Source organism: Seriola lalandi, unplaced genomic scaffold (assembly GCF_002814215.2).
Source record: "Seriola lalandi dorsalis isolate HSWRI2012SDOR001 ecotype SW California unplaced genomic scaffold, Sedor1 jcf7180002054881, whole genome shotgun sequence".
Lineage (NCBI taxonomy): Eukaryota > Metazoa > Chordata > Actinopteri > Carangiformes > Carangidae > Seriola > Seriola lalandi.
The window spans coordinates 355602-378879 of NW_019525434.1; the positions used below are offsets into that span (position 1 = coordinate 355602).

At 40.2% G+C, this 23278-nt stretch overlaps 1 protein-coding gene across 1 annotated transcript; it reads right to left on the reverse strand.

Moving 5' to 3' along the window:
• Nucleotides 1-12250: 12250 nt before the first annotated feature.
• On the reverse strand, nt 12251-21916 carry arsh (arylsulfatase H). The gene is made up of 11 exons (XM_023428596.2): nt 21763-21916; nt 20524-20679; nt 20196-20317; nt 19941-20063; nt 18285-18487; nt 16689-16909; nt 15864-16000; nt 15101-15238; nt 14832-14991; nt 14010-14131; nt 12251-13274 (listed from the first exon to the last, which is right to left on the reverse strand). The coding sequence occupies exons 1-11, from the start codon at nt 21765-21767 to the stop codon at nt 12883-12885; spliced, it is 1779 nt and encodes a 592-aa protein (XP_023284364.1). The 5' UTR covers nt 21768-21916; the 3' UTR covers nt 12251-12882.
• Nucleotides 21917-23278: the final 1362 nt, after the last annotated feature.

Sequence of the window (23278 nt, forward strand, 5' to 3'; positions counted from 1 at the left end):
TTTATTGTGATGCATATTTGGTGCAGCCGTTAGAATAATGAGATACTGTTATGCCTATGGTGAGAAACAGAAAGAGTGTGATGGCTTTTTTCCGAGTTATGTCACACCTCTTAGTTGCAACACAACTGAAAAGAGCTCTATTGTTTAAGATATTCCCAAGGCTGTTTTTGCAATCTGTGGTTGTGAAGAAAAAGGCCTTCTGTCTTCTCCTGGGTTGTGGCTCGTCACATAGAATTGTCAATTCCTTTTTTGGCTGAAAGATTAGATGTAAAATAAAGACAGAAATCAACTCATGCTTACTCTTTTGTGTATCGAACTAATGTGAGTGGGTTTGTGTGCTCCGATGATAAGAAAAAATTTAGACTTAAGACCACTGTAATTTCTTGGTTGACTTCATGCGAGATGAAAAATGAAAATAAAGGAGGTGGACAAAATCACTGCTCTCCCTGGCTGTAAACCAAACCTCAGGGCCAATGCAATTACATATAATATCACTGACACTGCATAACAGAAAAGGGCTCCACAAATGTATTGCTAAAACACCCTGCAGAGACACAGAGAGTTCTGACTTTCAGCCATAACCCAAGAGGTATTTGGGCAATCTTTTTAACCCCTAGTTTTAAGAGATTCTTTTTATCTGACATGATGAGAGTAAGACCTCACACACTGTAAACCACCACACCATTTTTTTTTACTGTGTTTACACTCTTCTCTCTTAAGTTGATGTCAATTTCATGATAACGTAGCTTGAGTACCAACTATAGTTACCATTAGCATTAGCTGTTGCAGAGGGAGACAAGGGGGGCTTTTAATGTCAGAAGGTGAACGTGTCCATATCTGAGTGTAAATAACAGATTTCTGAACATAAACCATTGAATGAGCGTTTTATGGTATGTTGTGTGTTGACGTTAACAGCTAAAAGAGTGAGCAATGTTGCCACACTCCAACTTCATGAAGTTTAGCTGGTTTGAGTGATAATGACAGATCACAGCAGCACCACCCTTCATACTGCCGCCATTTTCACAGAGGTGTAGCCAGATCGAGGTTATCACAACTTTAAGACTGAATGGTGATTTAACATGAATGAGGTCACTTAAGCCTATTGCTCTGATAAGACAGCGCAGGGTTAGCCAAGAGCCCGTTTGAATTCATTTTAAAACGGCGCTTTAAAACATAAAGGATCTCCATCCAGACGAGCAATGTAGCTCCGTATCAGAAATGATCTCTGTGCATACTAACACACCCGACAGCACATATCACATGACCAAACTCTTACTGTATACAATGGGCATGGTGTAAACAAGAAGCAGATCGTCTACTCTGCAGTTGGATAGTTGCAGAAAATACTACAAACAAGGAACAGCGAAGGCAGCTGGTGCATGATAACAACATCACCATTTGTTGTTTGTTCAAATACCTAAAAAGACTAATATTTAAGCTTCCCTGTCGTGCATGTCTGTCAGTCAAGTAGTGTGATGGTAAACTACCGCAACACCTTGATTTAACTTTGACACGAGCGACTGTTGCTCGCATGATGGCTCTCACCAACAGTTAACATTGTTATCGTTAAACTTAAATTACAAACTCTCCTTAAATGAAAAGGCTGGTGATATTCTACATTTATCTTATGGTCATCAAATCCCACAAAAATACTGAAACAAGTGAGTTCACCATGTCTCACCAAATGTGTTTAAATCTGTGACATAAATAGTCCCCAACAAATTTACTCCTATTTGAAAACTAAAAACTGCATTACCAAGCTCTTTTGGGAAATAACTGAGCCTTTTCAAATGAAGGAAACTATAAATTTGTGACCCATTTCTAAAGATTTATGTCGTCTTTAGGAACCAGTGGGCTTTGGGCTGAGTGCCACAAACAGTGTAAAGAAGCCAAAAAGGAATTGAGGGATGCAGTGTTGGTTTTGGTTTGGTCTTTTTGTGGGAATTGCCGACAATAAAAAATATATAGAATTACACCTTAACCAAGTAGTTTTTGTACCTAAAAGTAACCTGGGAAAACAATCATTTGCAATGGTCTTTGAACTTATTATTCTGTCAGTAGGGGCACCAGATCAGGAAACACTCATATAGGTCATTTTGAAAGGAAATTACAACCAACAGCAAACAATTTTGTTGTTTGGAGGACTTGTTGGACCATCACAAAACTCTTGCACACACACCCCTTCGAAAACATCCCTTTTTTACTATATTCATGGGCACGTGTCATTGACATAACACAAATAAACCTAACCCTTAGTTACTAACTGAAACCAATTAAGTCTTAACCCTCAAACAACAGAGTCCAGCATTTTGGTCCCCACAAAGGTATCGCACCCCAAGTACAGTGGGACACACACACACACACACACACACACACACACACACACACACACACACACACACACACACACACAGAGAGACTGGAGGCACATTCCAATGTGTTGTCATTATCAGTAAGAAACAGGTGTGCTTGACGCCTAAATCATCTGAGGAGAGAAAAAGAGGGATGACCTACATATGTATAATGATGGCAAAAGCATGACCTCACTCCCGACACTCCCTTCGCCTCTCCTTCTCTTTCCCTCATTTCTTTCTCCTTGCATCTCTCTTCCACCCGTTCCACCCTTTGTTCCCTTCATCCCTTCTCACCCACTCCTGGCTCCCTCACCCTCGCTCATTACCACCATTTTCCTTCCAACTGAGTGACTCAGCATTTTCTCTACTGTTGTCTGCCTCACTCATCTGTTTCTCACTCAGGCCATCACTCTCTCCCCGCAGAGCAGAAAGTCACTTCTCTGACACATTGTCTCCCTCTTTTCCTTTTCCTCTCTCCTCAAAATCAAATCTGCTTCATTAGCATGAGCCAAATTGAGCACAGTATTACCAAACTATGTTGTACAAGGTTTACAATGTATGTAGAAATAATCCACTATGAAAGAAAAGAAACAAACTATTTAGATATCACTACACCATACAGCATACATGATGAAACACTAAAGAAGACAACTACTGCTTTACTATGCTGCATCATAAACTGTAATCAAAGTACAACAAATAATGCTAACAATTAAAATGAAATAATGCTAAAAGAAAATAGGATTAAGATTAGATATGATGTATTGCATTTAATGTTGTGAATCATAGAACGAAAGAGGTAAGTGTAGGTGTTGGATTTTCTTTGGGCCAAGAGTGTGTTTAAATTCTTTGTATTTGAGTCTTTTCAGTGCTGCATAACGTTGAAGTTAACTTTGAGTTTTTTGCTGTGGTTTGATGTACTTTTCTCTTCATTTGAATATAATTAGTTTGGTCCAGTCTGTGTGAGGGCTGTGGTGAGGCTGTGCACTGTTAGATTAGCTGAGCCTCATGACCGGCTCTTTTCCTGTTGGCAACACACACCTGGGCTCACTGGTCTGAAGCTGTTTATGTGATTTTATTGCTCTTTTTGGATCATAATTAACGGATGACATTGGCCCAAATCTGCTTGGCCACTATTGTTTGTTGTGTTTTGGACTCCAAGGATGTTCTTATAAATTTCAGTTCGCAGGCTTTCACTTGGGTGTTCTCATAATCTTGGTTTTTCAGGGGCCCACACACTTAAGTACTACAAAATAAAACCAACTACGGATTTGACTGTTTTTTTTTTTTTAGCTAAGTTTAGTTTGCTATACCAGGTCTGTGGATTTCTCAAAGACATAGGAAATCTTCGATCCCTTTTCATTTGCAACAAACTTAAAATTAATGTAAATGTAGTTGTAAATCCTCAATATGTATAATTACAGTATTTGCTCACACAATCTAAATGGAGCCCAGCACAAAAAAAACCTGTTTGGATTCCTCTGGAAAATCATGATCTTGGTCTTTAGCTGATGCTCTGATCTCTTTAATCTCCATCCTTCTCAACTCAGGGCAGAACCTTGTCTAACTTCACAACCCCCTCTCTCGATCTGTCTGCACCTCTCCCCTCTAACACACAGACAAATCACACAGACATGCCTCTCAGTCCTGCCTTTCACTCCCTGTAGACTTCCTCATCTGGATCGAAAACCGTATGTTTGTGATCTTTCCACAACATCAAAGAACAGCCTCTGCGCAGTGGACTCCATACTCTCACCGGATTTCAGCCTCTCTCTCTATTTCTTCTCCTCCCTTCATCTCTTCCCTCTATGACTGTTTTTCCCCCCTCTTGGGCTCGCATCATTTCTGTCCCTCCTTGGCTTCATCATCCCTTTCTCTTTTCAGTGCCAGAGGCCTTCTCTTCATCCCAAGCTGTCTCTCTTCATCTTTCTCTTCCCTCCTCACATCAATATCCCTCAATCTCTCCTTCTCCCCGTAAACAGAGTGACCCTTCAGTCTGCTGTCGCCTCTCCGCCTCCAGACTCCGCGCCATCTCTCTCACTCTCTCTCTCTCCTGTGGGTAAACATGACCCATGCTTCGATCATCCTCTTGTCATTTTGTCATTATTATGCCCCCTGAACCCCTCTCCATCTCTCTCCGTGTCCCTTCTCCTCTCTCCTTTACACTGCCTCTCTCAATCTCATCCCTCAGTTCATCTTACCCTCCTCTTCTCATCTCTCCAGTGAAGACAAATACTTCTATAAGTCTTCAGCCATCTTTCAGAAAACAATGCCTCTCCTCCTTGTTCCTTCAGCCTTTTGTGTCATCTCTCTTTCTCCTTCAAGATGAAATGTCGCTCTGCGAATGTCCATCGTTTTTCTCTGTCCTTTTATTTCCCATGGACAGACTGACCTACGCATCTGCACTATATGGCCAAAAGTAAACGGACACACAATCAATACATCCATACAGTGTGTGTGTGTGTGTGTGTGTGTGTGTGTGTGTGTGTGTGTGTGTGTGTGTGTTTGTTTTTGTTTTTTGGAGTATCTAATTCCAAAACCATTTGCTGTACCAATACACTGCTATAAAAGCCTCCACTCCTCAAGGAAGGCTTTCCATTTTTGGAACCTGTCTGCAGGGATTTGCTCTCATTCAGCCACAAGAGCATTAGTGAAGTCGGTCACTGATGTTGGGCTAGATTGGAGTTGGTGCTTCAATTAATCCCAAAGGTCTCTGATAAGGTCAAGGTCAGGGCTCTGTGCAGGCCGGACAAGTTCTTCCACACCAACATAGAAAAAAGATTAATTTGTGTACCTCTCTGTGCACACAGGGGTATTGTAATATTGAACAACAAGAGAGCGTTTCTGTCAAACACAAACCTGCACTATTGCACATTATTGTCTGAAATACCATCATATGCTGCATGTTAAGATTTCCTTTTGTTGGACATTAAGCGCTTTGCTCATACTTATGGTGGAAGAGCGCCTTGCACATTTTACTTAAGTAAAAGTAACAATAGCAAAATCTGACTATACTCTACAACATGTAAGTCATGCATTCAAAAATATTACTGGAATAAAAATACAAAAGTACTAGCGACGAAATATATTTGCATTACAAAAAGTACTGGATTATAATTACTGATGCATTACATCGTTTTAATGTTGCATGTCTTTATATACTGCTGGGAAACTGCTGTTAATTTCCCCCTGGGGATCTATATAGTCTTGTATTATTAGTCTGAATCTGTAAGCCTGTGTATATTCTCATTTGTCCAGGTCATAGTATCCTAAAGGAGTTTTTAAATCGAAAACAACTGGACTAGGTTATTTGTCTGGGAAGACGTTTCACCTCTCATCCAAGAGGCTTCATCAGTTCGTGTACGCATCTGACCAGGCTAGGACTGGTCCTAGCCTGAATCTGTAAATGTAACTAGTTATCAAATAAATATAGTGGAGAAAAATTTACCTCTGAAACATAGTGCAGTAGAAGTATAACTTTAGCATAAAATAGAAATACTCAAAGGAAGCACAGGTACTCAAGTACAGTAATTGAGTAAATGAACTTATATTTTCCATCGACTCATTAAAACAGTCAGAAGTATAGTACAGAAAGATTAGTGAACTTGGGGTGCCCATATACTTTTGGCCACACTGTATGGTGCATCTTTCCATTGTTTTTTTTTTTGCCTCTGCCTCTTTTTCCTCATCCTTACTTCTTGCATCCCTGCATGCTTCTCTATCTTCATTGTTCTTTTTTTGTTTGTGGGAGAGGATCATTTAAGTTTCTTTCCACTTTTCTGTGTGAGTTGGAGTCAGAGACTGAGAAAAAGTCTTTCTCTCCAACAGCACCACCTCCTCCCTGCTACCATGCCACTTTCCATTTTCCACCCCAGGAGCAAGATCCTTAAGGTTTTGATCAATGCCTCACAATTATTTTCTTTCTCTCATCCCTACTTCAGCCTTGTTTCCTCTGATTTCTTTCCCCAATCACTGCAGTGCGAGTGTTTTTCTCAGTTCCACTACCTGTCGATCTCTTTCCCAATCTGTCTCCCACATGAAACACTCTGACAAAGGCCTGTCTCATTCTTCAGGAATGATTTTGCTCTCTCTCTCTTCCTCCCTCCTGCTCCCTCTCTCTCCTTTAACCCTTCTGTGAGAGAGAGAGAGAAAAAAAAAGGTTTTGTTCAATTCGTCATCAGCCAGTCTGTATCTCGTTGGTCACACCTCAAGCATCTCTCTTGTTTCTATGCCTCTATTCTCCCTCTTCCATTCCCACTATCATTCATTCCATCACACATCACCCCTCCCTCCTTCACTGACCATTGCACCATTTTTCCATTATTCATTCCTGCCCTTGGTCCTATTCCCTCTGCTCCTCACCAGCCTAGACCCTGTCATGATGAATTATAGAGAGAATATCTGGTCATAGGTCATAAATGCTTCAAACTGGTTTCACTTGTTGTTAGATAGTATAGTTTAAATTCAACATTTTGTCAGAAGTTTGATTGTTTTTCCTCTAAAGAATATGGTTTTTGTTTCCTGTCTTGGTGATTTGAACCTGCTGGCCTGTTGGGAGGGATGTTCTCTCTGTTGATGCATATTGATATTGATATTAAAATATGTGCATTTTTTTGTTTACAACCCTAAATATAACATCTACTAGATTCTTAGATTAGATGACTTTGAAATGCTAATGTTTGCTTTTATCTCTCCTGCAGCTATACTTCCTCCTCTTTGTTTAATTTCTATAATTAAAATGTGTCCTGTCTTCCTTAAGAGGGCTTGTGTGCCGTAAGTGTTAACCGAATTTCCTTAATAATAATTAGTGTCACACATTGTAGAGTATTACTGTACATATATCCTGGGGTGAAATTCCCAAGGTGGTGTAATTGGTCAGTAATCTCATTTCACTCCTTTCCTCGCTGCGCCACATCTTTCAACACAGAGAAGGCACATGGGTTTTGTTATCATCCATTAAAGAGTAAACAAAGAAAAGAGTTGATCGTTGCTAGACAGATTTTGTGTTATATCCAAACCAAACTTGTGGGCATAAATGAGAACATGATGGCACTGAGAGTCCCACCGATCATGTGGTATTTTTTTTTACCTAATTTATGTCAGACTAAACTGAATGACTTGCCTCAACAAAGGAAGTTTAGGGCAATAAAATGCAAATACTAAAAACTGTTGCATCCTATTCAGTGGTTTTGCAGTCGCTAAGTAGGATAAGTGAACATATGCCGGCCATGCACGTAGTTTGCATCCCTGTGACATCAGCAGTCCGAGCTGAAACAGGCTGATGCTATATGTGTGCGTTTGTGTGTTTGTATATGGGTTGAGGTATCAGATGTGGGAGTGGGTTTCACTTTGAAAACCTGTAATTCCCCCAAATTGCACACATGCAACATTTTGCCGCAGTTTTTCTTTTTATTTGACCCTGAGTCGAAGCGTGCCTCTGCAACAAAGAAGCTAAGAGCTGTTGCTCTGGAGTGCTAAACTAAAAAACAGATGAGAGTGTTTCAGCCAAATTCTGTCAGTTTAAGAGGCATAAGGACAGGAAGAGAGGTTAAGCACACTGTGTGTGTGTGTGTATGTGTGTGTGTTGGTGTGTGTGTGTGTGGGGGTGTGTGTGTGTGTGTGTGTGTGTGTGTGTGTGTGTGCACAGCTACAATTGTCCCATTAGCCTAGTTATTTAGCTATCTGTTCCTCATCAAACCCCACCTCCCTAAACACTTCCTGTCACCAAACGGGGCTGAATGTTAAAGCTTGCACGAGGTTAGTGATTGTGACTATGGAAGAGTGTATTTTTGTGTGTGTGTGTGTGTGTGTGTGTTTGTTTGTCACTAATAGGTCTACCAGTGAGAAAATGTGCGTGCTTGTGCAAGTTTTGTGGTTTGATTATGTGTGCACAGAAGTCTATGTGTGTGTGTGTGTGTGTGTGTGTGTGTGTGTGTGTGTGTGTATGAGTGCCGACATCCCAATCCAGTTCCTTTTCCCTGCCTGGAGCCTTGTCCCCTGTGAGGGGTAATTTTGACCATATGGCATGCAACATGACACATACTCAAACCACAGACACTGTACCATACTAAAGAGACATACACAAAAACACAGCATGGTCTGGTACAGTATCACTCCCCCTCTGATCCCCCTCTGGGATCAGAAAAAGATCTACATTTAGATACAAGGGCAGAGTACAGACATGCAGAGATTGAGAGGCTTAGAGTCAATTAGAGTCAGTGGTCAGTGGTCAGTGTATGTGTGTGTGTGTGTGTGTTTGCGTGTGTGTGTTTGCATGTGTGTAGTGAAAGTTCCCCAGCAGAGACAGCATCTCATTCCCTGGAGGCTATCTCACACGGTAACAATTCTGCCCAGTGCTGCTGAAAACACGCACACATATAATCGCACAAAACGAATACATGCGTACACAAAAATTTGCCTCTGTTGCGCTGACATTTATGATCATAAACAAGCATACACCTATGTATGCAAATACATTCTCCTCTTCTCTGTACTGTGTCCTTACACTTAAAGACCTGTACTGCATGTACACAAATCCAATCTGCACTAATAGCAGTGTAAACACCTCTGTCTTACTCTGTAAAAAGCCTCATTCATTGACAAACCTGACAGACTCTCTCTCTCTCTCTCTCTCTCTCCATCACACACATTTTTCATGCTTCCCAATGTAATAGTGTTGTAATGGTGTGTAATTGCTGCTTTTCCACGGCAATCTATTGTGGTAGGTCCAACCACATCTGAACAAAACAGAACAGAGTAGCGGGCAACTGACAAACCACAGTGATTTTCTTCTGTTTTCTATTTTCACTAAATAACTACTTGAATTACCCAGACAGAGAAAGAAATAGATGGGCAAATAGATGGTCAGCATTGACTGATGGAGCAATATCGGTCTTCTTCTTGGACTGGTTGGTGGGGTAGTTGGAGAATTCAGTAGCAGTCACATGTGGAATGTATCGCGCTCTGCAGAAACTTTGCATCTGTGAGATCTCAACTTTTCCCCTGATTCCTCATCAATTTTAAAACTTTTTAAAATAGTGCTATGTATGTTTTATTTAGTTCCCTGGTCATGCGGCCCCGGGCCTTTCAACGCACTGCAGTCGATGTTAGCTTTAATTTTGAGGAAATAATAAAAGGCATAAACTGAGATAGGAGGGCAAAGAGTGCACGCTGCGTTGGGCATGGGCTGTAGATTGTAATGGTATGTGACAGCTTTACCACAGAGGTCAGTTGTGGTTTTAACAAAACCTCCGCCGAACAGAACAGTAATATGGCTACTGACTGGCCACAGAAACTCTGCCCTGATTTTCATGTATATAAATAGATTTTCATTTTGTTCCCTTCCCACAGTTTCACAGCCAACAAACAGCTGTCCTGAGTAGGAAAATTTTACAATTTGAGTATTTTCTAGCTATGCTCAGATGCAAAACACGCAAATTCTTTTCTTTTAGTGGCCTCCATTACGTGAATGCACTTATTATTTATATGGTCAAAAATCAGGTTTTGTACATTTACAGGAAGCTACTTACATTAACAAATACACTTTCATGTATGTTGTGTGGCCCATTGAGATGATTAGCCTAGCTTAAACTGCTAAACAGCTAGCTTGGGTCTCTCTTATGCTCAGTAATTAATACGTTATATCTGTTAATAAGTGTTTGTATGACTATTTTCTAACACTGGACGGCGCTATGTTAGCTGATTAGCTTCTGCTACCAGATTTTATGCTAATCTAGAACTAATTTGCCTCCCAGTTGTAACTGCATACTTAATGCACAGATATGAAAGGGTTATCCTCTCATCTAACCTGCAAATCAAATAGGAAAATGAAATATTAAAAATTGTTTAAAATTTCCAACAATTCTTTTAATGGTTTATCAGAAGGTTACAATGCTGTCCTACAGATACAGCTGGGAATATGCATAACTGATAAAACAATTGTGCTGTTTGTTTAGCGCATGACATTTAGACAGTATCAGAATTTTTCATATAATTCAAACTTCAAATGTTGAACACATTTTCTAGATTTGACATTAACGGTGAATTTGAGGTGAAAGTTAATTGGAAAGATGGAAAACAGATTTGCCACAACAAAGGTATCCTGCCACAGTTGGTTCATTTTAAAAATGTTCTCTGATCTATAATAAACTCTATTCTCAGCATCACCCCAACAACCCCACAACAAAATTAATTGTGTGTGTGTGCAACATGCTTAATGCAGGAGCGCTATTTCTGGTGTGTTTAAGCTGCCGTGCAGTGTTCCCCTCTCCTCAAGCTGTATGTGTGTTTATTGTGTGTCAAACAGAGGGTTGTAAAAATGCTTTATGGCGTCTCCTGAAACATTGACCTTTCCAGAAAACCACTGATCTGTTCAAAACAACATGATATACGATGTGCATGTGTACAAAATCAGGTGTGTGCAAACGTTTCTGTGTGGTTATGCGTGCACATGGTTACGTGTGTGTGACACATGATGTACAGCCAGTAACATTCTATCCCACCAGCCATCATTAACTCTGATGTCCAGCCAAATGTTGTTATGTATGGTCGACTGCATGATGTACTGTCAGAGATATAATGGAGTGGCTACTGTAATGAACTTGCTGAGTGCTTGATGTACGGGTCTCTGCTGGAGGGAGAGAAGTAAATACTATGACTGTGATGGCAACGATTACAGAGATGATAATGATGATGACGGTGATGATGATGATGAAATTTCCCTCCTCACCTGCAGATGAAAGTGCAATTTCTAGAGGGGGGGGTGACAAAGAGGGGAGGACAAGAAGGAATAGATGAAGAAAGCAGTTTGAGGAGATGGAGGAAGAGGAAACAAGAGGAGGGAAGGAAGGAGAGAAATGATAGCCTGCCACTGTAGCAAACTTTGATGTTCTGACAGGAGGGAGACAGTGCAAATGTTGTTGATGATGATGATGATGGTGATGATGATAATGAATGGCGTGGATGATGGAGAAGTTCCCACAGTCCTTAAAGTCTTTTATTATTGAAGATCTGTAGACCCACAGGATGTCCTTGTGGTCACAGTACGACACCCTGTTGGCCAACATCCAGCCTGCCTTTGTGTCCTTGAGCAGTGCTGTTCAGCAGCTGACTGAACGCTCTGATCTTTCTGAAGGGGAGTGTTAGTGAAAAGAAAATTCTTTTTGTGAGATCAAAAAGCACTATTATATCACCAAAATGATGGAGATGAATGGGAAGGGAACAAAGTAACAGGTGAGAATTTTGTGGATATTTAAGAAGAGGAGAGGAACAAAGGAGGGCAAGAAGAAAAAGGAGAGTGACTGATGGAGAATAAAGGGCGAAAGAAGAAATAGCCAAAAAGATGTTTATGGTGAGGTGCTTTTCTGATCACTAGAACTAAAAACAAATGATGCACAAAGGGATTTCTAACCTTCAGCTTATCACTACTGAAGCAATATTGTACTATGTTACAGCAATACCTAAATGCCACTGTATGTATCTGTGTATCTAAGACTATGCATCTTTCATGTGTTTTGCTTTGACAATATGCACAGTATTGATATTCATGCAAAATTAAACAGCCCACAGCGACAGAACTGAAATCTCTTACCCTCCATATTCTCCTTCCCTCTCCCTGTCTCTCTCTCTCACACTCACACACACACACACACACACAGAGACACACACACACACACACACACACACACACACACACACTGCAGCTATCCATCTTCCCAAACACAGTCTAACTCTGCCCCCTAATGGCTCACGGTCTAACTTACTTTCCTGAGGAATTTTACCTCTATTTCCAATTCTTCTTACAGTAACTGAATTAGTTATATCGAAGAAAGAGACTGTGATCATAAATATTACAATGACCTCCCTATAAGCTTGAATGCAGATACAGTACCGGGAAAGACAGCTAATTAACCTTTTTATTGTATCACTCCAAGCACTGACGACATTGTAAGAAATAAGAGCACCAAATGAACAGATCCTTCATTAAATGAATCTCACATGTAATCAACAGAGTTCCCTTTCACGAGTGTTGACTCGACAGCACTGAGTGCATAGTGTAATAATGCACTGACCACAGGTGGAGCGCATTGAGGAAATTATTTAATCTTCTCTTAACTTTTGATTTGTTTCAGTAGTACTTCAATTAATTTTGAGTGCCTTGATTTGAATTTAAATTTTGTTTCAATTTTAAAGATGTCAGTGCTTGTTTTAATTTTTACTAAACAACATGACTGTTGCTTCAAATTCAATCAGTTACAAAACAATCAATTGCATTGTACAAATAAGTTTAAATTTTAGATTAAATCAAGCTTCTCAATCCAAGTCGTGTCTTGTTGGAAATCCGAAACAAAAAGCATGGTAGGATGGTTTTTACACTAAACCTTTTCATTTCTTTGAAATGCTCTTGGAACGGTGAAAGCACCCTGAGCCATAAAAACTACAGTATTATATTATTCTTAGACAAAAAGGAGTTTCACCAACCCTAAGGTGTTTTTTCTTCATGTTTTAAAGTGTTGGGTGTATTTTTCTCTTAAACATGCAGCGTGTCCTCTTTGCAGCCACAGAACGGAAAGGTCCCACAGCAGGGCTGAAGCCAGGGTCTCCACAGAATCTTGTCCCAAGTCATCTGGCTTTCAACGCCGTGTGCATCTGCATCGTCAGACACCTGTTTGTTTGTGAGAGTACTTTGATGCCACTCCACAGCTTTGGCAGTCTGTTCAAGGATTTCAGCATATCGTGGCTCAGTATCAGGGGTCAGTGGGCGGGACTCTGAGGGGTCGTGGAAAATGTCATACAACAGCGGTGGATGGTGGTGCGTCACATGTGCACCGTGACATAGACAGACCTTAGTGTCATAGCATCCACCCGCTCCAGGGGGAGAAAAGTTGGGAGTGAAAAAGTGCACCTTGAAGATGGAGTCACCTGGAAGGAAAGACACACCAGGTAACACACATATTCGCCATATACTAAGACACAGTAAACCCCAATAAAATCCCCATATAAATATTTAACATTTTCAAATTCTTACTTCCCATTTTCATTACGTCTGGTCCAAGAGAAATGGTTCTGATTTGTATGTGGTTCTAAATTTCAAAGTGCTATGAGTGGAAGGACATCTAACATGATAACATTTTTAGTGCACTAAGCTATAAGAGCGCAGTGCTGTAAAATAATTCTAATACTGTGAATAAATATACATACACTCACGGACACAGTACAATATATTTTATGTCAGCCTAAATCGGCTGAAGGTAATGGCTGCTCTTTATGTCAAATAAAATCCCAGAAACAGAATTCAGTAGGAACTGGAGTCAATAAGATGTCCTAGAGTCAGAACCATAGAAACATAAACAACCACCATCTTCAAAGTTTGAATTCTCAGCTACATTCACTCTCTAGCAAGCAAGTCAAAGGGTTTGTATTTTCTCTTGTTCAATTCATTTTAGTTTGGGAAATTTTGTTGCAGAGAGCATCAGATAAGGCAGTTTGTTTTTTAGTTTAAATTGAAAGTACAGTTTTTCTGTTTTAAAGCTAAAGTTACATCAACCCTTTGTGGCCTTATATGCAGAATAAATAATCACACCCTTTGACAGTCAAATATATTTTTCTGCCAGGTGTTTTGGAACATCTCTGTGTCAACAGTGTGCGTGAACCTACTGCCAGGTGGGTGCCAGCGGACTGCGTTCAGGTAGATGCCGCAGTAGTGGAACATGAATTCGTGGTCTGATCGCTCTACTTTCCCCTCCAACAGTGGCATTAGGTTATAGCCATCTAAATGTCTGGGAGAAAGACACAATAAAGGGAGATAGAGGGCAGAGAGCAAAGTTTGATGAGATACAGAGTGCTTTAAAATCGAGGGACAGAACATAAACACAGCACTACATGCAGAGGAGATACTACACTTGTGACCTTTTAATGACGTGAAGTATTTCACATTGTAAATATCAATCTTTGCTCACCGTCACACAGAAGGTCAGACAGGATGTGTGGCAGGAGCTATTTATTAATGTTGAAATAAAAATTTACATTTTGAGAGAGACAAGCCTGTTATGTAAAAATAAATAACAGGTACAAAAGTTTTTTTTGTCTTAATGACATAACAAAATAAGAATTTACCATATCATCTCTGACCGTCTTTATGCCACCTACAATGCTCTCTAAATTAGTACCCACACAGCAACCTTCTCCCAAACAAAAGACATGGTTGTTTACAGATAATGAGGTACTTTCGGATTCACATTATAATCATGTTGCTGCAAAACATTTGAATTATTATGCTCAGGTTTAGAGTAATTGTATGGTCTTTTCTCCCCTGTTTATGTAACTCTGTAATATGGTTCGGTGCGTCATTGTATTTATCAAATACTGCAACAGATGTTTTTCAACCTTTCCAAGAAAAAAAACAAACTGGAGAAACAAATGAGAATGAACAAGAGTACACACAATACAATGAAAGCACAGATATCAGCCAGTCTGTACCTGTCTGTTTGAGTGTCCTCGGCTAAATACTTCAGGGTAGGGTACAGGTCCATAAGACTAGTGGGTTCGTCTACTACTCTCCCAGCTGCCAGTCTGCCAGGCCAGCGGAAAATACCAGGTACTCTTATCCCACCCTCCCAGCCCCCCATAGCCTTCCCACCTATAGGTGAGACATTAAGACACAACACAACACATCTTATTATATCATGTCAGGGAAACATCTGAAGGTTTGCTCTAAATACATAAAAGATTACAGTGACATCATCTACCTTTATAGATGCTGTTCCAGCCTCCTCTCTGGCCCATTACAGAGTTAGCATCCTCTAGGTGTCCACCATGGTCTGATGTAAAGTACATCAGGGTATTGTTGGCTAGACCAAGGGAGTCTACTGTCTCTGTCACCTTACCTACAAAACATAATATAGCATTAGAGATGGTTGGTAATACATCATGTGAGGGACCTGTTCTGGCTTTCCTCGTGGTTTAAGTGTATTTCTGGTAAATTACAACTTAAAACTTCTTTTCTCCTTTACTAGAATGGCAACATATTGCAACAGTGAAATCAGATGGGGCAAGAAACGCAATCAGACAGGGTGTATACAAACCAGCAATTTAGGCAAATTATCTAAAACACTGTACGTGGAGGTACAACTGAAAGAGGGTTGTAATATTCATCATAAGAAACACCATATCCTCAGATCAGCTGAAACAGACGCATAGGGCCCTCAAACTACCACTACAGGCCACTGTATGATGTTTAACCTCCTAGGACCTGGCGTCCACATATGTGGACCTCACATTTTGGGTTCTCTAGACCACAATACTAACTTTTTCTCAACAAGGGCCTGGTGACCACATATGAGGATATTATACTGCCACTCAGTAATCGAAATTTAAAACTAATGTCCTCATATGTGGACATCATTTTTCTCAGGTCCCAATCAGCCTATATAGCAAAGAATAGAGCTCGGGTCTTAGGAGGTTAAGAATGCAAGCTAGTATTAACCCATCCACTTTACAGCCCTGACTCACCGATGATCCAGTCCACTTCCTCTATGTTGTCACCGTAGCAACCATGGCGACTTTTGCCGGCAAAGGCAGGGGTTTTGAAGAGTGGTGTGTGGACATGGGCAAGTGAGAAGAAGAGGAGGAATGGACGATCAACGTTGCTGTGGAGGAAGTGAGAAGCTCTCTCATCAGGCATGTGTGGCATTTTGAATATTAAACATTTACAATGTTGTATTTATTTTGAAGGATAAAGTGACACTGTATTTTTCTTATTGACAGTAAATCCTACAAAGAGTGTTTCATCAGTGAGCCACATACTGACTCGCTGCTTCAGGAGAATAAACATCGGGGTTTGTTTATTTTGAGTCAATCCCACATACACTGTCCTGGTAGTGTAAACACTCACTATCGCACCACATGTGCATTCATTCGCTGCTGAAAACAGTACAATGCCCAGGTGACTCAGGAATGCAACAATATATTTTCTTTTTTTAAAGATTTATGTCTTCAGTAGAAACAAACGGGCTTTGGGCTGAGTGCCACAAACAGGATGAAAGTAACGAGAGATAGACTAACACATCCTCAGTATCGATCTTTTTCGGGTTCCCAACTAGAGCCTTATCCTTTAAGTTGCCTTTCTGAAATCTAAAGTCCATTTTCTCAACTTAGAAAGTGAAAATCATAAACACTTTTGGGGATCAATGTTGTCTCTGTGGTCTGGTCAAGTCTAGTAATTTGTTATCAAACCACATGTATACTGTATGTGAAATATGAAACAGCTCTGATCAGATCGTAAATATAAGACTTTTGGGTTTTTTTGTTTTAGTTATTTTGCTGGCTCATTCCTACCTCTTTATAAAATTTTGTGCTTCTCCCAGCAACCTCTGGGGCAGCGTCTCCACTGTCATTGGCTGTTCAATCACGTCTCGGTTCCTCATAATGATGCAGTTCCAGGTCGGCAGGAGTTTAAAGGGCACATACCACACGGCGGTTGCTAGGATACTGAGACAGAAAAGTGCTACCAGGAGCCACAGGCTGACATCAAGGAGGCCACACACACGGACACACACCTGAAAGTACACAGCACATTCACACACAAAATGGATCCAGTGTCATACAATGCACAAGCACCTATTAATGTGTAACTTCCTGTGATGTGTGTCTGCTACACAATTGTACACATGTTCACACAATTTTCCATCTGGGAAGTTATTACTATATTTAAAATGGTGAACATAAAATAAAATATATATAGTTTGTATTAAAATGTAATATACAAAAGGTACGAAATAAAACTAGAAAAGTAAACAACGTTTTTAAGGTAATGCAGGTTGCTCCCACAATCCTAATCTTCCATTGCTGATTGCGAAATATCTCCCTCAATAAGTTCAATTCACATTCATGTCTCATTGTGTTCATTGACAGGGTGTTGAGTTTTACTTCCATGTGTGTTTTTAAATGAAGCATCTTAATACCAAGGATATTTTTTTCAGAGGAATACCACAGTGATTTTTGAGCACATTTGTTCTGTTATTGTACTGGACCGCATTGTACTGTAAGCTTTTGATATATTTCTATTCCCACTAATATACTACACTAAAAACCTAAGAGAATTAGCACAGTCAAATCAAAACCTCTCAGGCAATGTCTCAACCTCCTATGCCCCTATGTAACATCAACATCCCCAGTGGTATCATTTATTGTGGGGCTGCTTCACTGTATTGCACTAGACATGTAATGTAACATGGCACTTCACATTACATTGATTCTGTTGCAATGACATGAATTTGCCACTAGAGGATATCACAAACCATTACCGAAGCAGTTATTTATTTAAGTGAAACAAGTAGTACATTGTGTCCTTTGTTCATACATACAGTGCAGTACTTAAATTTAGATCAGAAAATAGTTTTATAGACCTCTGTCTCCCTGCAGGCCATTCTAAATTGTTGTAGTTCTTTATTTTGTACTCATTTATTTTTCCTCTTTAGAACAAATGCCTGTTTCAAGCCATCTTGCTTGCTCTACCTGCGGCACAGCTGGTTCCTATTTGTCTTAGTTACCATGGCCAGGTCCTCACCAAATTTTAGTTTCAACATTATTTTGCTTTCCCCTAAAACAGGTTTTCTGGCTGACGTCACTTAGAGTTTCACAATTGCAGCTTCTGTTCCCAATCTTTTTTTCAAACCCTGTGGCTCATGTCTAAGTGATTACACATTAGTTAGTTTGCTTTGGGGTGAACAGCACAGCAACTCTTTGTTTTCAAATTTAGTCCTCGTTGTCTGGCAACCCAGATGTATGTGTCTGTTTTTGTCTTTTATTTTGTTCTCTAGACCAGTCATCTTTTTCTCATATTATCTACATGTCTTTTTTCAGATCCACCTTTGTGTGATCATCTCTAAGGAAAGGGAAATAAAAGCTGAAATGACACAGAATCGGCCTTACCAGTGTGAAAAGACCAACTCCAAGTATACTGAGCAGATTTTGGAGTGTGTGTTGGAGGTCTGCCAGTATATCACTCCCATGTCCAGGCAAACAGTCATTGAACAGGGTAAACGGCAGGCCGTAGAAGTAGCTGAAGCCGTGCTGGTTTGGGTGATGACAGTGATCTCCTCTGTGTTCACAGTTCACACCCAAGTGCCACTTACCTGCAGTGACAGGGACAGAGACAGATGGACACAAAAACAAGGACAAGAGACAGGAGTATGGATACATGTCAGCTTAACACTTTGCAAACCTGTTAAAAATGATTATTATTATTATTATTATTATTATTATTATTATTATCAAAGAAAAAAATAAGACTTAGGAGATAGTGACACAGAAAACAGAACAATACACAGCCACAGGACTGAGGTTGGGGTAGCGAGGGGTGTAAAGGTGGCGACACCATCAGCCCAATCCTGCCATGAATGTGACAGGTTTGTGTCGCCTCCAGCCTGGTGTGCTCACTAAAGGTCAGAGTGATACCCTTTCCATCAGAACAAATCACCTGCAAGCTCATGCACAACAGTCAGCAAGTCATCAAGACACATGGGGTAGCATGTACGTGCATCGTGCTTTCAGGATCTCGATTTCATATTGTTTCAAACAGCAGACACAGCATTAAAAAAAGCAAAAAACAAAACATATATACAAACCACTGAGAAATTATCTTTACTGACATGAAAAAAAATTAAGACATGACATGAGGAGTATCCAAATATCTGTAAGCCTGCCCCAAATCCAAATAATCTTTTAAAATTACCCTCAAATTTTCACTGGAATAACTTTAGCCTGAACACAATTTGATAAATAATTTGAATGCTGCAATACGTTCTAACCCTAACCCACTGTGATTTTATATCAATGCAGCAGTTATGAAGAATCTATGATAACAGTTTGTAAACAGTTCCTTTGCCTCTCACACTTAAAAAAAAAAAATCAGCAATGTCTTTATGGCTGCGGGCGACATCTTCTGTAATGTAAAACTTTTAACTGTACATGCTGATAGAAGTTGGCATCGTTTAAATTATACTGCATTTTCAGCTCATTAAATTCAATAATATCCTCCCTCAGAAAGCAAGACACACAATTAGTAATATTCTCGTGCTGCAAAACCCTGCAGCTTCAAATAGTGGGCTCTTTCAAGAAGGCAAGGACAAGCCAGAAATAGACGGATCCTCATGAAAATCTTCAGTGTCACATGAATGGACAGTTATAGGGTGACTAATATTCTATCACATTGAGGGTGGTATCACAGAGAGCCAAGTGAAATGTATTTGTTATTCTGCATTCCTACATACACACAGGCATCTTTCTCTTACTTACTTGCACAAAACAGTGTGTGTGCCAAATGGAAAGCCATATGTTTTCCATGTGCTGCCAAAGTGTGAAAATGATCATGTACCTAACTGCATCTCAAATTGCCTCCTTATGTACAATAAGGTTTTTCTCATCCTGTCTAAAACACACACAAGCAGAACTCTGTAGAGCTGAACCATCTTCAAGCTCTACATGACAGCAAACATCTGACCTGCTGAAATGTCGATAACTTCTGTTTTTCCTGGGAAATTCTACAATGAGGACCATTAAATAAATGCTCACATTACATTATCTCACCCACTAGGCCGGTGGTGTATCCTTGTTGCTGCAGCCTCTTAGCGAAGGTGATCTCACTTGTTGGAAGCCCGCCCGACCCTCCGAGGAAGAGCAGCACCTGCACACGGCCTACGCTACCCATTCCTACTCAAGACACACACATGCAAAAAATAAAATGAATAAACAAATATGGATCATACCGTGTTTCACAAAAGACATCGCAGTACAAACATGCCAGGTACACACTGGCTGAACAAGTTTTAGAGTGTCCGTTACCTGAGCGGAGCGCATAACGCCCCGTCATGAAAGCAGCCCGGCTCGGAGTGCAGAGAGGAGCAGCCGCAATGTGCTGAGTCAGTTTCACCCCTTCAGAAGCCAGTCTGTCAATGTTAGGAGTCCTACAGGGACAGAGCAGCCGCACATCAGTGATATCGGACGACCGGCATAATAAACAAGAACGGGTGATGACAAAATTTGTAAATAAAGAAGAAAATAAAGCCAGGAAATGGAGAGAATAGGAGCAGACAATGGGTGAGCAAATGAGAAAGAGATACACACACACACACACACAACAAAGGCCCATGACACATTTGTTAGGACTTACCTGATGGTATTGTTACCGTAGCAACCTACATCGCCAATACCCAAGTCGTCCACCATCATCAGGACAAAGTTCGGCTTACTGTCCACCTCCTCAACTGTGACCTCACTTCCTGCTGTGTGGAGCAGGGAGAGAAGAAGAGGTGCCAACAGTGGGAACCTTAAGGTAAAAGATTAAAAGTGATTTTAATTTAATTTGAATGAAAAAGAATAAAAAATAAAACTATCAACTGCTGAAATAATTAGTAAATTGACTGATTAATGGGTCATTAATGTTTTATTTATTAAACAAAAAACATTCTCTAATTCCAGACTCTCAAATGCAAGTTTTTTCTCTACTTTATATTATTGTGAACTGATTGGTCAAAGAAGACATCGAGTTCACATCCTTTTTTGCCACTGTATATACCAAACAATGAATCCATGTATCCCCAGAATAACTGGTAGTGATTTCATTATTATGATTATGGAACCACTGGCCTTGCAAGTCTGTGCAAAGTCTGTGTATTGTGGAATGTCTTTTGTTTTGATTTGATGTTATGTTCATTTTGTTTTATTTGCTGTTGTTTTCTTCCTATGGACCCCCCCCCCCATGAGCGGTGTCCTTAACAAAGTTTGATTGAATGAATGAATCATTAGCTGCTGCTTTAAAATACAAATTATTCCTATTGCATTTTACACATGGTCTCAACTCTTACTCCAGTTTTGCTCAGGTGACCTCTCAGACTGCCTCTTCGAGCAGCCCCATTACAGCTCACCCTCAGCAATGGTGCTCACTTGTTTTTTTTCCCCAAGTACTTCGTCTCCCTCATAAGCAAACAAAGAGTTAAAATGGACCCAGTGCAATTAACCCGTTAAACACTGTGCCACAAGTCCACGCTATCCTTACGTCGTCAAACATTACAGTATGGACCTTTGCCTCTTACAACGTGAATGATTTATCTCCCTCTAACTCTGCCCCGTGTCGTGCTGACTTGTGGTCGTGCCATTTTATTTTGTGTACAAAAATAAATATGAGTTTACAAGCAAATGCTACGCGTTGCAGACGTGGACTTCAGTAGGTCCCAAGGGTGAGCAAAGTCTGCATCGTCAGGACGAGCAAAAACCGTCGACATCAGATGCACGCAACGTTTAGTTTCATTTTTGGTTTATTCGGGGAAAATTTACCGTAGTTACTGTAGAGCACATTGCTTGTGTTGTTTTTTTTAAAAAAAAAAGGAAAAGGCAAACCGTGTGGACTCACCTCATCCCTGCACAATGTACTGATTCTTAAAACTTCAAGAAGGTCACTCATCTACTCCTGTTATGCCGCTGGGCCCGCCTCCCTCACTACTGTGCTAAGCTTTAGGTTATGAGCGCACAACCACATTTGTATTAATGTGTGGAGTAAATGCGCATGTAAAAAAAAAGAAGGTTATATTTTAGAACAGTGGCTCTAGAGGGAGGGAATGAGGACTCTTCTCTTGTGACAACTGCATACTGTCAAATCTTCAGGTACCTACAATCTGTGAATGAAACAGCGTGAGCAGGCAAAAACTCTCTTTGGCTGAACTGTGCTTAGCTCATTTCCATATGTGTTTCACTTGAAGGGGGTCACAAACCAAAAACCATTTGTTCTGAACATGCACTCTTCAGCTATCCCGGTGTTACAGAACATCCCATCCACAATATGAAAACTGTGTTTTATTAAATGTTCTAGGATTCAGTCCAAAGAATAATTTCTAGCAGTGGTAGATATACTCATGTAGTCTACTTAAGCACAGTTTTAATAAATTTGTACCTTACTCTGGATTTCCATTTTGTGCAGCTTTACTTCTTCTCCACCACATTATGAGGGAAAATTACTCCTCTAAATGTCTCTGGTGGATGTTGTCTCCAGTTACTTGAGATCAAGGTTTTACATGTATCATAAAAGATGAGGAATTGCTCGTCGCTGGAGTTCAAACCACTGATCCTTTTTGTCTTATGACCTTTTACAGCCACGCGAGACACAGTTACAACCCTCCTCCACATGTTGTTTGTGGGAAGTTTTAATCACAAAGCAATTTTTCCCTCTCATACTTGTTAATTTTAATAGTTTTTATAGCTCTGATGAGTTGAAACTCTTGCAGAAAAAGAGCAAAGAGTCAGAAAAACTGAACAAAAGGTTGCATTGCAGGAATATTTTGTCGTCTTCTTCATTGTTTTGATCCCTCAGATTTATCTTGTGGCCTTGTGCAGGGTTCCTGATTCTCAGGTTGGGAACCACTGGTTTGGACAACTTAACAGTACAGGAACAATAGGTTGACCTAGTTGATTCTTAGGCCAGCTACACCATTAAACTTCTGCTTTTATCTTACAGTAAATCAAACTTGACACGTCAGGACCATTTCTATAGGCTATAAGTGAAAAACCTTTAGTTGTAAGGGAGTATTTCTACACCGAGGTATATGCACTTTTACTTCTGTGTCTTCCAGCTCTGGTATTTATATGAGTCAGTTCATCCCACAGACACCAACGCAGCTGAGTTTTATTGTTTCAACCATGAAAGATAATTCAGTCAGATTTATTTGGAAGAAAATCAGCTCCATTACTGAATCAATACCAGGTCTCCATAACTGCTCGCAGTGCTGGGCTTAATTAGACTGTTGGTGTGGGTGTAATGGCTGATGGGTATGAAATGAGTATGTGCACATGCATGGGAATTATGTGCGTAATTTGTTTGGCAAGAAAAGCAACGCAAGGTTCCCACATTTAACCCCTGAGAGCCTCAGGTGTAT

Excerpts from the sequence above, each read along its gene's own strand:
- arsh (XM_023428596.2), bottom strand. Across the intron at positions 20,318-20,523 it reads TACGGTAACAATACCATCAG|GACTCCTAACATTGACAGAC; the intron begins GTAAGTCCTAAC and ends CTGTCCCTGTAG. Across the intron at positions 20,064-20,195 it reads GCGTTATGCGCTCCGCTCAG|GAATGGGTAGCGTAGGCCGT; the intron begins GTAACGGACACT and ends TGTCTTGAGTAG.